Source organism: Lissotriton vulgaris, chromosome 5 (genome assembly GCF_964263255.1).
Source record: "Lissotriton vulgaris chromosome 5, aLisVul1.2, whole genome shotgun sequence".
Classification (NCBI taxonomy): domain Eukaryota; kingdom Metazoa; phylum Chordata; class Amphibia; order Caudata; family Salamandridae; genus Lissotriton; species Lissotriton vulgaris.
This window is the reverse complement of record NC_141693.1, coordinates 401,651,699-401,666,845: the sequence shown is the minus strand read 5'-3', so window position 1 is coordinate 401,666,845 and position 15,147 is coordinate 401,651,699. Positions and strand designations below refer to the sequence as shown.

The 15,147-nt window shown below is 45.3% G+C and overlaps 1 protein-coding gene across 2 annotated transcripts in view; it reads left to right on the top strand.

Annotated features, from left to right (window-relative positions):
• TP73 (tumor protein p73) overlaps positions 1-15,147 on the top strand; it is a 309,820-nt gene that overhangs the window by 248,259 nt on the left and 46,414 nt on the right. For both annotated transcript variants that reach the window (XM_086921747.1, XM_086921748.1), the window contains one exon: positions 9,878-10,064. In XM_086921747.1, coding sequence (XP_086777873.1) covers positions 9,878-10,064 — 187 coding nt within the window. The remainder of the gene's footprint in view (positions 1-9,877; positions 10,065-15,147) is intronic.

The window sequence follows — 15,147 nt, the reverse complement described above, 5'->3', positions numbered from 1 at the left end:
GTTGATTATGCCCCAAGCCATGACAAGAGGAGCGCACAGGATTTGGAATATTTCTCCTATTTCCACAAGACGTCAGTGTTAGCTCTGTAGCCCTGGTGTGATACGGGCTGTCCTTGAAAGTCCTGAGAGTGGTCCCCGCTCTGGCTGCAGCGATCTGAATTCACTTCCTCAGCTAAGTCGCAACTCCTAAATGTGCTTATATCTTTTTAAAAATTAAGAGACACTTTTTTTGAATGAGATTAAGTAGAATACTCTTTTAACTTTTAACTGTGGTGGCAACTCCAGTGAGAAGTCAGTCAGTCAGAATCTCCAAGTTCTACGTCACACCTGTTCCCACCTCGTGGAGTTTGTAAGGCTAGCGATGAGCTCACTCGCCGGTTGATGATGATCAAGGTTTCACCTCAGACAGATGCAGTTTCAGGTAGTGAGGGACCAGGCAACGTATTGAACAGAGTCCCCCGAAGAACCCTACCTAACGAAAGAGGATTATCCATTTCGCCTTCAAGGTCAATTGAGGGTTGTAGGTATCAGTCCTGAAACAGACACAAAACGATCTGCTCAATTTTGCTATCCGTTGCAGATAAACATTAAACAAAATGGGTGCCCTGTGGACATTCAAAGCGACTTTGAAGTGGATTTCATATGCCGGTGATGAAATTGTGGTAGTGAAATGACGAATTTTAGTGCCAATAAAGTTACCCTCGTTTGTCATCAGTGCCTTTTCCTTATAATTATGGTTTTACGGTGCTTGTCACATTTCCAATAAAAGCTGCATAATTTGCTGATTTCAAACAAAAGATATATTTTTAGTGCAAATGGATCAAACTGTTAGTAAATAAAAAGTGCCTCGTGGTACTCTGCAAAGGTAAACTGGTTGCCCTTCGTCTAATCTTTCTGATTGCTGTATCGAATTGTTAAACGGGTACTAATAAGTGGAAACCTTTCCTCAGACGGTACTAATTCACAGTTTGACTTTTTTTTGGTAACATAATTTTATTTAGCTCTTTAGTGTCAGATACTTCCAATCGTGATGCCGATAAAACAGAAAGATCTTGACCCATGTAACAAATCTTCCAACTTTGAAAATATGTTTTCTGTGTGTGTGTGGGAGGGTGGGGCTCATGAGGCAGGATCTAAAGTGGGGGAGCAGCTTTATGCCCATCACTACCTGACCAACTGTGGAACGGGCGGGGTGAAGAAGAGGGCCAGGGCTTAGAGCCCCTTACTGCCAAACCAGACCCTCCCATTCCACTCCAAGACAAATTATAAAGGATACTGAGGCTAACCCACCATCCTGGGGAGGTGGCAAAACCCCTAAAGGATGGAGACTGTGCAGAGATTCCGGACACAAATTGAAACCCGCTGCTGGCAACATTTTCCACTACGTTTCTGCACATCCTGTGACATCGGCTCTTCACCGGGAGGCCGTGTGAGAGAGCTGATGTCATGTAACACACGGTGGCGCTGTGTATGTTGGTAGGTCAGGCATTAGGACAGTGTTTCCAAGCAGCATCTCTCTCAGCCTGGTGACAGGAATCCCTTGATTCACTGATTTAAATGTGACAAAGAGATCCAGATTGACCATGGCGCCAACCCGGTGCCTGTCCAGCAGAGGTTTTCTGGAACACTAATCATGTCAAAATCAGACCCCCTTACCAGGTTCAACACAACCGATAGGAAATCTAAAAGACCATTGTCCTCAATGTAGAATGCTAGGTGATTCATATTTGACCTGTTCAAAAGTATCAAGGAACAGTGCGACCAGAAATGGAATGATGGGCTCTGGTCACTGGAAGATGTATGGAGGGTTCCTGTGAGAGAGGTGTGACAAAAGCCCTCTTTAGAGCTGGGTCAGTGGCGGCTCCTCCACTAAGGCGGAGGAGCGTCGCCCCACTGCTTTTCAGCACTGGAAAACAGGAAAAATAAAATGATAGTAACATGTTCTTGTTATCATTTTATTTTTCCTTACTGAGGCAGTTTTAGGGCGGGCGGGCTTGGCTGTCTCACAAGCAGCAGGGGAAGGAATAGTTCATGCACTTAAGTGCACATGACGGTTTGGTCGGCCATCTTGAGCCGGCCAAACAGTCATGCGCACTTAGCATTTCTCCACCTGGCTGTATTGCACAGCCTGGGTGGAGAGCATGCCCAGGCTCCCACTGCCTGTCTGAGGGCCGAATCACAGTGCTCAGACCAATCGCAACACTGCTGTTATGGTGACAGCAGCATCGTGATTGGCTTAAGGGAACCTGGGTGCTTGCTGCTTCGGAGAAGAGATGAAGCCGGAGGAGGGACGGCGACCTTCAGAGGATATAAGTGGGATTTTTTTTTCATCACACAGTCATTTTGTATTGGACCCAAAGAGCGTAGATCCATTTTGCATTATGTTCCTTATGTTAGTATACTTAGGATATTGTGGAACTATGACCTTAAAAAACATGTGAGTGACACTTCCACAGCTCTCTCTGTCTGTGAGAGGTACTAATCTACATTGATCTTTTCTGCTTTCCCTAAAACTAGGTCTCCTTAATTGTAAACTTACCTTACACACATATCAGGCCCAATTTACAAAGAAAAGGGGGAACTACGAGCAGAGATTTATCTTCCCTCATGGTTGTAGTTTCGCACTTAACAAGAATCCACAAAATCATCACAGGTTAACTCTAGAAACTTTGTCAGTCAAAGTTATCCAGGAGAAATCCTGAAAAGGTTTTGAGAATTCCATGTTTTTGTAGCCGCTAATATTTAAAAAATGTACAAGTATATGCAGGGGATAATTGTACACTGTCAAATGCTAGCACCTTTGTACATTGCACATATTGTTCCTCTTTTTTAATCTAGAGGGGAAATTTTATTACCTTGGAAGTATCCCTTTGCCCTATACCCTCACAACATTTGAGGGTATTAAGTAGGCCTGGGCGGTTAATTCCGTTCCGTTTGCGGGATTTGCGGAATTTGGGCAGTTTTGTGTTCCATGGAGAACGCGGAATTGCCAAACATTCTGCGGCATCGTAAATTTTTTTGCGTGTTTGTGAGATATTTCCCCCCGAGCACGCAAACAGCATTCGCGAACAGGAAAAAACCATTGCAAACAGGCCGAACAAGCAATTCTGCCTGTTCGCGGAACTCTGCGTACTCGAGGAGATGTTTTACCGTTTTACAGAGCTTTGCGTAGCGCGACTGCGCAAATTTCTCCCACCCATAGAATTATATTTCCCTTCCCATCCTGTAAACATATCACACAATTAAAAAGTAAGGTTTTCATAACTACCATGTATTGTGCCCCTGCCCCAGCTTTGAGCGGGAAAGATGTTACAGGCCAAAACCCATGCTTAGAAAATTGAATATCTGGGTCTGCCAGGAGGCAAGGAATCACTGCTTCCAGGGCAAGGACAGCAGACTCATCACCCATTTTGTGGAGTTTATGGGCACTGTAGCCATGGGATTATATCGACAGAAAGCCCTGAAGATAGAACCTGTGTATTATAAGTATTAATCTGTATTTATACACCATGCACTTTATATCTGGACCTCCGTGTACCAACCTTCTATGAGGTGAACTGGTGTGGCTATCCGCCTGCAACACTAATGCACAAATATTGCTTTTATAACTTTTTTTAACAAGTGTTAACACAGAGATCTTTGTTCATATAGACTTGTCTATTTTAAACGGTGAAACAAGCGTTGGGCAATTTAATTCTGCATCGTTATGCACAAATTTTTTTTAACTTCTTTTTATTGATCGTACAACACATCATATGGCAGCAAACACAACACAGTAGTTGTGTGCACATATAGGTTATACAGCATGCAGGTGTACATGTTCCACTGTTACTCCAGACTCTCCCATCACCCATCATTGCGTACATTTGAAGACCTCGAGTCCTGAGGCAAAGGCACCAACGGACAGTATGGAGGGGCCTATGCAAGGACTTTCCCTATAAACATTCCACTTACCCAAACTTGCTCCCACTTTACTGGGCAACCCCTGCTTATATAGATAACCATCTTTGTCGCCATGCACCAGTCCATGTCCTTTTTCCAGTCTCTGAGCGCTGGTGCAGATGGTGTCCCGCACAAGCGGGAGATGTTACATTTGCCGATAGCCACCCCCAAGGTCACCCAGATCTGTTCCTTCCGACTCAATTCAGTAGCATCCCATGTATTTAGGAAACACGACTTAGGCGAGAGTGGCAACTCCCCGCCACATACCTCATGCATACAATTTATTAAAGACTCTCAAGAAACCTGCACAGACGGGCATTCACAGAGTATATGGTGAAAGGTACCCTCTTGACCACAGCGCCTGTGACAGGTGGAATACGAGCCCCTGCCCATCTAAACTAAGGTGTTGTAGGAGAGATAGGCTCTGTGGAGTATCTCGAATTGCATTAATCTAGGTTGTTACAAAAAGGACACTTCCCAGGGAGAGGCCAGGCGCATCCGGCCATTCCTCATCCACCAGGTCACACAGATCTACTTTGCAATGGTCTCTGAGACTCTGGAGGGGGTCCAGTGAGTTATTAACACGTTTTTGGTAGGTTAGAGAGATTGCCTGAGACTCATATGGTCCATTAAAAACCTATCTTCCGGTGGCGACGATTCTGGAAGGGCACCCCTCCGTAGGATCACCGTTAACAGGGCATGCCTTATTTCTAGGTACCGAAATGTCTCCGTCAGTGCTAGCACATATTCTCTCTGAAGGTCAGTGAATGGGACCAGCACCCCCTTGGTTGCACTACATGTTTGATACATCACAGTAGGCTGTGGTAATTGGATGGTTCGACCGTCTGATGGATTTGCATGCATGAGAGTTGAAATACATTTTGCTCTGGAATAACTGAATGTTACCCTGGTACAGATAAAAGTATGTTTGTTAAATTGTCAATCTATCTAAGTTTTACCTCGGGTATTGAGAAATGTATGTTTTAAATTATTTGAATGAAGAATGTACTCACTAGTCCCAGTTTAACACCTGAATACAGCAATCAGCAACCAATAGTTGGCTGTTACTTGTTGCAAAGCTTCTCTCACTGGGCAACTCCAAGTGCAGCGGTTGTTTTGTCATTTTTAACCCGTTTGAGTTATAAACATGTTTTGTTTAAATCTGCAAATTATGTAGTAGATGGTGGGATATGTGGCAAGTGTGGCAAGTCCATAAAAGTGTTGAAAATGGATGATCGCAGATATACACAATTCTAAGGTCCTAGCAATAAGTGCCCTGTAATAGTGAAACGTATTGGAAATCTCCTCAGTTCTGGTGAAGAATGAAAAGTCTGAGAATTCTAGCGAAAGCCCTTTTATGGCAGACATCTGTTCATTTCTACTGAAGTTCTCGGGGGAACAATACAAGGGCTTTTTGTCTACTTGCGATCTGTTGTTGCCGGTGCATTTCGACTTGTTTAAGCAGATCTGTGAGCAAAAGCAACTGATGCGCATTGGCCCATTTTGCTGTCAGCGCATTTTTGGAATTTTTTTTATATATAGAGATTTTTGAGTGCCAAATTTCTTGTTGCAGCATGTCAGCCGTATCCCCGTCTCACCCATGCCCTCCCTGTAGAAAAACACCATATATGCAAAGAGGATAGATAGCGTTCTGCACAGCCTGGTCCAGCCGCCAGGGGTGAACAAGCACCTAGTCGATGCCCTTCAGTTCCAGGGTGGGACTGAGAGAATGGGCAGTCTGGTAGTGCCAGAAAGGATGCCCGTGTGTGTGTGTGGGCTGGCCTCACAGGGCTGCGCCTGGGGCGTATATTTGGCTGTTTGTGGAGCCGTTTTACCATCTGGTGGGCAGGTTTTTACTGTTGAATTCCGATAGTACCACAAATATTGCATACAGCAAGCACAAATGCATGCAGTCTCCCATTGCAAAATACTTATTCAAGTTCAAAACTGCACCAATTTTCAAACATGGGTCACGTGTTTATTTTAGCTATTTGATTTGCTAATGGTGACACTTTTATGTTGGTGCCGGGCCTATTATCTGTGCCAGTCTGATCATTATTGTGGCCTCAACTATGACCCAGGCCAATGCTGGATTTAGAGGCTCCTGTGACCACAGGGAGAGAGTTGGGTCTGTTCAGCAATTGTCTACTTTACAGTCCCGGCCCTCTGAGCCAACCTCGAGACAACCTGTGGTATCAGACTTGGCAGTGCTATATGTTTGCAAGTACCTTTTTCACTCAGATTGAGGAGCCAATATAATTGTACTACCGTTCAGCGCTTAAAGTGGGATAAAAAACCTGGGGGGGGGGGGGGGGGTCTCTCAAAGGGGCGTGACAGATGTAATTAAGGGCTTGGCTTAAAAACACGTAAGCTAAACATTTTTGATTAGCATAGTATTTTACTGCTTCTGTCATTGAATGACAACCAGATATATAATACAGCAAGTAACATTACACCTACAAGAAGCCAGGACTATTGGCTTTGTCAAGGGTTGTTAGTTGCATCAGATAAATAAGCAACAGCTATGGCTTTGTTGTGTATATATAATATTGAAAATGCTTCAGTTCTGAAATGATGAGACTGTAAAAGAACTATAAGGAGTCCCTTTGAAGTGACATCAAAGGCAGTGAAGGGTGGCACTGCTGCAGAGTTAAGTTTGTTTTTCACCACGAGGGTGAGGGCAAAAATGTAGAGCTCGATAGGGACCCGTCTCAACACCCACTTAAAGCCCTTCCACCGTCCTAGATTACAATGGTTTGTAAAAGGTACGCCCAGGACTGGAAACGCAAAGCCCCAGCTAACACTGAGTCAGTGCAACCCAATTCCTGTCAAGTTAGAAATATTGATAGACTTTCATTTAGGATTTATTATTGAAAGTAGTGGCCAGATAACCACAGGAGTCCCTAAAAACGTCGTAGTCGCCTTAAAATTAACCATTCATAAGTCTCTGGTATTGTAAAGCTTGTCGATTTTTCGTTTTTGGGGAGGGTACATTAAGGCAATGTACCTGCGTGACGTGTTGTTTGTGTGTGTTCTTTTACCATCTGTCACCTATTCTAAGTGTGCAGTGTTGCTTTAAAATAATTACTGGCTTCTTCCGCGTGCGCCATACGTTGGGGCGTTCACGCACCTGCCCCGTCGGCAGTGACGTCCTCAGAGAATTATGCTTACCTGCCAGCAAGGGGGAGGAAATGATCCCTTGTCATTTAAACGCCTAATCAAGCCCGCGGAAACCGCTGGTCGGCCTTGTGTCTTCATTGCATTATTAAACTGGCTTTCTGCATTTCCCATGGCCCCGGAACCGCCTTGGGGGCTGGGGAAGCGTCACTTCTAGGGCTCCGAAGACAAGAGTGGGGGCAGTGTCGTGTGGGACCACCCTGTGCACAACCAAGCAAGGGGGTAAGAGGGTCGTCTGAATGATTTAGAAAGGAATTGAGCCCAGCTGTTATCCGTAGGGGTGGAGCCTAATCCAAAGCAGGCGTGGCGGGCTGTGCTAAACTCCGAAGTGAGAGGAAATAAGCAGAAAGCAAGAGAGATAGAGAGAGACTGAAAACGAAAGAGGGTGTAATGAATTGAAAGAGAAGTTGAAAAAGAAGGGGCAGATCTACGAGGAAGTGCCGCAGCATGGCACCGCAAGCCCTTTGGCTGCGCCACGCTATGGCACTTCCGAAGCTCAGGGATGCGACATATTTACAAGAATATGTCTCATGTCTGTGCTTCCCCCTGCGCTAGTGCACAAACTGCAGCCATGCGCTGGCGCAGGCAACCTTGCACCATGGTGCAAGGATGCCTGCGTTGTGGGGAGATTGTTTTTGTGCAGGAAGGTGTCCCTTCCTGCACAAAAACAATCACTACAGGTATTTTCCTTCTTCAATGCGTGCTGTAGAATGCAGCACGCATTGAAAGAGGAAAAAAACGAGGAGAAATGAAAGCATTTCTCCTCGTTGCGCCTCGCTACGCCACCTCTAGGGTGGCGTAGGATTCACACGCATCTCCAGATTTATGATTTCTTGTAAATCTGGAGATGTGTCTTGTTCCATGGGTGTTGTGTGGGAACACCCACAGCAACACCTGTGGAACGCCCCTTCTACGCAAAGTGCTGCGTGTGAAGGGGCCGTATTTACAAGGAGAGTAAAAGCCACGCAGGGTGGCTTTTCCTCTCCTTGTAAATGTGGAGGAGCCCCCTGCACCACCAGTACATCACGAAAAGTGACGTACTGGTGGCGCCAGGGGCTTGTAAATCTGCCCCGAAATATGTAAAGAGTGGGAATGGGGAAGGTGGCGGTGAAGGTGAAAATCCCACAGAAAAATGGCAGAAAAATAGGAACGTAGAAGTTGGGGGCCTTGGAAATCTGTATTGTCCTGAGCATTTTTTTAATTCTATCCGTTATAAGTCTGTGACAGTTAATGCAGCAATAGAATAATGTCATTTTACGTGATTTTAATCAATGAGTATTCTTCCCATTGGTGATCTGATGAATGCCAATAAACTGGAAGAATTGCACAGCATTGATCACCTCCACTTTCAATTCATGTTTCAATCCACCCCTCATTCCACACTTACTAGTCTGCAGACATCATGCTTTAATACAGGGCTTCTACTAAGTTAACAAGCCTTTGCAACGCCAATAGGTTTCACTTTTGGGACCCATTGGCTTTGCGAACGGTTCTAGCCATGCTATACGGCATCCCCAATGGCAGTGCAGCATGGCTTTAAAAAAAGAAAAACATGCCCATAACACGACCGCCGATGGTATGTTCCAGGCTCACACACCAAGCATGCATGCTCCTACAAAATGACAAAATTGTTTTTTTGTCCTTTTTGTTTGCCGAATACAGTTGCATCACTCAACAAAAAGTAAAAAAGTTGGTGCAGGTTAGGGGAAGCAACAGGGAGGAGAAGGGTTGTATATGGAATCACAGAGGGCTGGGGAAGCAACAGGAGGGCAGGGGAGGCTGAGGCAACACCGGCGGCGCGGGTGGGAGAAGCAACGTGGGTGCTGTTTGGAGGAAGGACCACGGTGGGCATTGGTGGGGGAAAGAAGCATTGTGGTCACAGGTGGGGAAAGCAAAGATAAAGCTAGAATCATGATGGGAGCAAACAGATGAGAGAGCAAGAGAACACAACACAGAGCTGGGAGAGAAGCACACAGGTGACAAAGCAACTCAGGGGAATAAGCACAGAAGGGCTTTGTGGAGGAGGGTAGGGGATACGAGCATGGGCAACAAAAGAGCAACAGAAGTAAGTGCAGCAATGGGGAGAAGTGCATGAGGAAGACATCTGGAAAACACATGCACTCTCATGGAGTGCTTGACAGAAATAAAAAAAGAAGCACATAAAAAAGGGAGTAATGGAAGAACACAAGTAATAAGCCTGTGCTCCAGGGGAGAGACAAAAACAAGAGGAAAGAAAACTCACACACTAATGAATGCGAAGCAAGCTAATGAAAGTGGCAATCAAACCAACCAATGGGCTGGCTGTAGGACTACTGTAAGCTAACAATTGTCTTGCAACAGACAGCGCATGCCCTGTCCAGTAGGCAAGACCCAAAAATGAGGGCTGCTGGGTGATAAGATCAGGTTTGCTCTTTAACAAGGAAATTGCCTTTGTAAGTGAAATACCGCACTTCGGGTATCCATGAGCCACCTCATAAGTGAGTGATTCTGCTGAAGTGCTGTCAATGGCAGTATCCAATCGGTCATAGGTTAGAAGAGCATAAAGCTGAACGGTAAGAAATGGTGGGAATTAATCAGTCAAATGTCTGACTTACATGCACCCCTCAGGTACTTCCTGTGCCAAATTTAGGACCAGTGTTCCTGTTAGAATATGAACTATCCTGAGATGGCACCTTTGCTTTCAGCCCCAGCGTTTGCATTAAGTGTTCTCAGATCTGAAGCCCTAATACATTCAATGACTCTGTCCTTTCCTCCACAGTATTCACCACTCCTGAAGAAACTGTATTGCCAGATTGCCAAGACATGTCCCATCCAGATCAAGGTGTCCACGCCACCATCACCTGGCACCATCATCCGAGCTATGCCAGTCTACAAGAAGGCAGAGCATGTGACGGAGGTGGTGAAGCGATGCCCCAACCATGAGCTTGGGCGTGACTTCAACGATGGTAAGAGCCTTGAGAGTGAATCTGTGCAAGAAGTGAAAGAGGTCTACAAAAAGTAGACAAAACTACAATTCGAATATTGGAAAGCTGGGAAGACGATGGAGTTGCCATGGTCAATACAGGCCTTATGCTCCATCATTCCGATGGTTGACTCTGTTTCTCCCTTTTTAATTGAGGTCATTTTACCCTGAGTGGTTGGAATCTTCGAATGGCAATGTTACCGGTTATTTTAATTTCCACTAAACAATAATTGTATTAAAGATGGCCACCCATTGTCTACCAGGCACCAAATAATTATGTTTTTAAACCAATGGGGATTAAGCTTGTTTGAGACACCATCACAGCTCCTAATCACTTTGAAGACTCAAAACCACTCAGACTTCACTTTTTAGATGCAGTTAATTTATTGTTTGATTGATTCCTCTTAACCAAAATTCCATTTGGACACTTAGGGCCATATGTATCAAGGCAAAATGGGTTCGCAAACGCCGAAATTCGCAGAATTCCGGCGTTTGCAAACCCATTTTCGCTAAATGGTATGTATGAAACATATTTGATGCAAAATAAGGAATCGCTAAATTTGCCATTCCTTATTTTGCGATTGCATTTAAGGAATTGCAAACTTTGCGATTCCTTAAATGCAATGTATCAAGGAAAAAAACATTCCAAAATGCCATTAAGGAATCGCAAATTACCACCAACTTCTAGTTGGTGGTAAGTTGCGAATTCTTTTAAAAAAGTATTTTTAAAAAAATCTAAAGGTGCCATGTGACGCTCATACATGCCCTTAGGGCATGTATGTGCGCCATATGCGCACACATGTCATTTTCAGGGGTGCAGCAGGGTGTTATTGAGACACCCCATGCACCCTTGAAAATATTCACAGTTTGCGATTAGCAAATTGCGATTTGCAATTTTCCCTTCATTCCTATGGGCCTCCTGGCCCATAGAAATGAATGGGAAATGATTCCTTAATTGCGATTAGCAATTTGCTAATCGCAATTATGGAATTTTAAGGAATCGCTAAAAATAAGCGATTTTTTACATACATACCATGTTGCGATTTCTAAATAGCGATTCCTTAAAAATCGCTATTTAGGAATCGCAAAACGGAATGTTGATAAATATGGCCCTTAGCTTCTGCATTTACCCAGCCTTCAATGGGTCATGGTTTAGCCTATTCCATTGTATCTTAGAAGCATGGTTTGGACTACTGGCATGAGACCTGCGAATACCAAGGTGGCACATAGAGCATACTGTGGACCAGACAAGAGGACTATGAACAACAAAATGAAGAACCTGAACAGACCATTGAAACACACAAATACACAAAAAGAAATCTTCTAGTTCTTGTTCCCTCGAAAGCTTCCAAGTTTACTTAACCGTAGTAATTCAGCTTTACCTTGTCGTTGGGCAACAAGTGAAGGGATCGGTGGTAAAGTATCATCACTGTCACTACTTTTATTTATTTATTTGTGTCATTTATAAAGCGTGCAGCTACCCCAACGGGGTGTCCCGGCGCTAATGATCAGAAAGCTGTAGGTACAGAAAGTGAAGTGCTAACAGAAAAGAAAAGTTTTGAGGGATCTTCGGAATTCAGGTTCAGACTGAATAAAACGGAGGGCAGGTGGAAGTTTATTCCAGAGATTGGTAGCACACACTTGAAAAGTTTTGCCTCCTGATCGAGCTTTTTTGAATCTGGGGGTGACTAGTAACTGTTTAGTATTGGAGCGAAGGGCTCTGGAATTACTATATGGGCGGAGACTAGAGGTAAAGTAGACTGATCCTAAGCCTTTAGTGGCCCGAAAAGCCAAAATCATGGCTTTGAACTCAATTCTCTTAGGGATAGGCAGCCAGTGTAGTTTCCGAAGGTGAGGAGAGATATGATGTCTGAGTGGAAAGCCGCAAACCAGACGGGCCGCGGCATTCTGAACTATCTGGAGTCTGTAACACAGACCAGCTGTCAATCCCTTTGTATGCTGTTATGATCCTTCTCTGTTCTAGTCACATTAGTGGTATAGTAGCATGACATTTTTTAAACAATATTTAGGTGGAATACCCTCAGAATTACCCTATTGAGTATTTTCTTTTTGAATGTTTCTATCCTCTTACGTCTCCTTTGCTTAGATAAAGGAGAAGGTTGGCACCTTTCAATGCAGTCATTTCTGATTTTCAGAACTTAATATATTTTGCTATAGACATTTGATTGGCTCTGACATTTACTCCGCACTAAATCTCGATGATTCTGCCACGTTCTCAAACAATCAGTAATCCAGAGAGTTAACACTTCAGACACTTTAACCCACCAACCTCGAAAAGTGGCGTCCAGAGAGGTGACTGTACCTTTTTGTAAATGTCGTGCACCTCTTGTACCCCATCAACAGCAACAGCCTCAGCCAGCAAAAACAGGCACCGCCCTCTCAGCCTGGGAAGACCAATATTATTCCTAGAGCTGGGCGAGGCAACAAATTAACAGGGAGAGCCGAGTCAGTGCCGAGCCAATGGTCTGGTTGGACTCTAAGAGCCCATGAATGAGCCGAGCCCTGAAGATGTTTGGCAGGTGTTTTCTTTGACTCTTGTCTCATTACATTAGAGCGTGGGTGTCAGACATAAGCCACATTAAAGCTCGGCTCACTTTGCGCTCAAAAGTCCGGGAGGAGCTCGAGCAGATCCAGAGATTGGCATCTGGCTCGAGCCTGGCTCAAGTATTCATTGGCCTGCCCATATCTAATTATTCCCATTTACATTTCACATTCTAATCACTCTTGTGAGTTCAGGTTGTGAGTGGGCTAGGACTGAGAGCTGTGGAGCTCAAGCCAAACACAGTGCAAATTTCTCACACTGCCTGACAGTGGGTCATAAAGGGGTTGGAATACATGCTCATCCTATCCTTGGCCTCTCTGCAAAGCACACAAAGCAATGGTCAGGTGTGCCAATTGAAATTGTGATTATATGTGAAAGTATGTAAAGGAGGTACACCACTGTCAAAATATTGACAGTGTGAAATACAGTGTTTACAGGTGAGTGGGTATGTTGTGTGGGGGGGGGGAATTGGTGATGCAAGGAAGTAAGTGCAAGAGAAAGTGAAAAGAGGGTGCTGTCGAGAAAAGAGATGAGGAGTGAGATATGATGATTGAGTTTTTCAGAAAGATATGAGGTGAAAAAGAGTGTAATTGTTTAACAAAGTGACTAAAGAGGAGAGTGGTGTGGAGGAGAACAAGAGGGACTGACATACGCTGAAGTCCTTGCAACTTCCACAGACCATATAATTATTTAATTCACAGTCTGCTTAAAAAGTTTAAATTACACATATATACGATTTATTACCTAGTGATGGTCGCCACTAGGTAGTTATAGTTAGGTCGGGTTTTGCATAGAAAGAGCATTTTTTGTTTGCTAATTACTTTGGCACTGTTTGACAAATCTTCACAAAACTTTCCCCCAAAAAGATGTATCCACCTCAGCTCCTTCCTGGAAGGTTTCTGGGTGATCCGTCAAGCGAAGGCAGAGAAAAAAGGGGGGCCCAAAAACTAAAATCCCCATGCATTTTCCATAGGCTTCGTTAAGATGGGCTACAGCAAAAACTGCTGAACAGAATTACACCAAATTCAGCATGAAGCTAGAGCTTGGCCCACAGATTGTGCTTTTTGTTATCTGCTGTAAATCCGTTAAGTAATTTCTGTGACATTTAAGGCGAAAAATAATTGTATATTTAGGCAGTTGGGCCAGTGAGAGTCTTGAGAGACTCTTGCGGGATGGCCAGTTTAAAAATGGAGCGTTCTGATTGGCCTATGGAGCTTTATTTCCCTTGGGCTAGCTCACTCCCGTGGGAGTCAGACTCCTGCAGGAGCAAGCGCTCTGATTGGCTGCCACCAATATGTAAAAAATGTTGCTGGCTGCCATTACAGGACTCGGGGACTTAGTGCCATGTCGTGAAGTAAAAATAAATATATATATAAGGGGGCAGGGTAGGGATACCTTGAACCTCTAGGCCCCAGGGAAGAGACCCCCACTGGGGCCAAATTAGAGAAAAAACAGCAAAACATGCAAAGAGTCTTGCAGGGTTTGAAAATAAAATGACGACCTGGCTGCATTCATAAGTGGGAGGTGGGGGGCTCCGTGGCTGCCTTCGCCGAGCCTCCAGAGGCCAATGAGAACCCACGTCCAGGGCTGAAAACAATATTTATGGGGTGGGGGACGTGGGGTCCCCTTCCCTGAGCGAGCAGCCCAGAGGAGCCAACACCCAGGGCTGAACATATGATGTTTAGGGAGGGGGCCACGTGGCCCCCTATCTGAACCATTAATGGCCCTGGGGACTCCATCCCATGGGGCCACCTCAAATGATATGTCCCGGGGAGCCCACCCCGGGACAAAGCGGTCTTCCTGCCCTCGACAACGCAGGCAGGGAAACCTGTGTTTGCTCTTCTTTCATGGGATCAGTTTCAAAACTCCAGCAAACACCAAATCTGCTCCCAGATGTGGGAGCTTCAAAAATGCTCCCGCCCGCATGGATTGGAGTTTTGATCTGTTTCACTTTCTGCAGTGATGCGGGCCGGGAAATAGATAAAAATATTGCTCCCACCCGCAGGGAGAAGCATTAGTAACTGCACAATGTGGGTGGGAGCAATGCCGGCTACCACTGTATGGAGGGAGAAAGCTGGTGCCGCTAAGGCCTTGGAGCTCCCCCACAGAGACTATGTTTTGGCACCAGGACCCCCATCTTTTATTGTGCTTGACCCCGGGGATGGGGTCCCGGGCCAAAATTGTTCCGGGGTGGGGGCTGCATGTCCCCTCCTCCTAAAAAAAGATGTCGGGACCTTGGAGATGGGGTGCCCGGAAATAAAATCAGTCTGAAGAGGGGGGACTGTGTGCCCCTGCTTCCTCCTAAAAGTGATGCTGGGCCCCTGGAGATGCAGTCTCCGGGCCAAAATTGGCTTGGGGATGGGGGCCACATCCCCCTCTCCCCCTGATAATAATGCCAGGGCCCGGAGGATGGTGTCTCCAGGGCCTAAATCATTCTGGAGAGGAGGGCTGCATGCCCCTTTCCCCCTGGTAATCACATCGGGCTCTGGTGATGGGGTCAAAG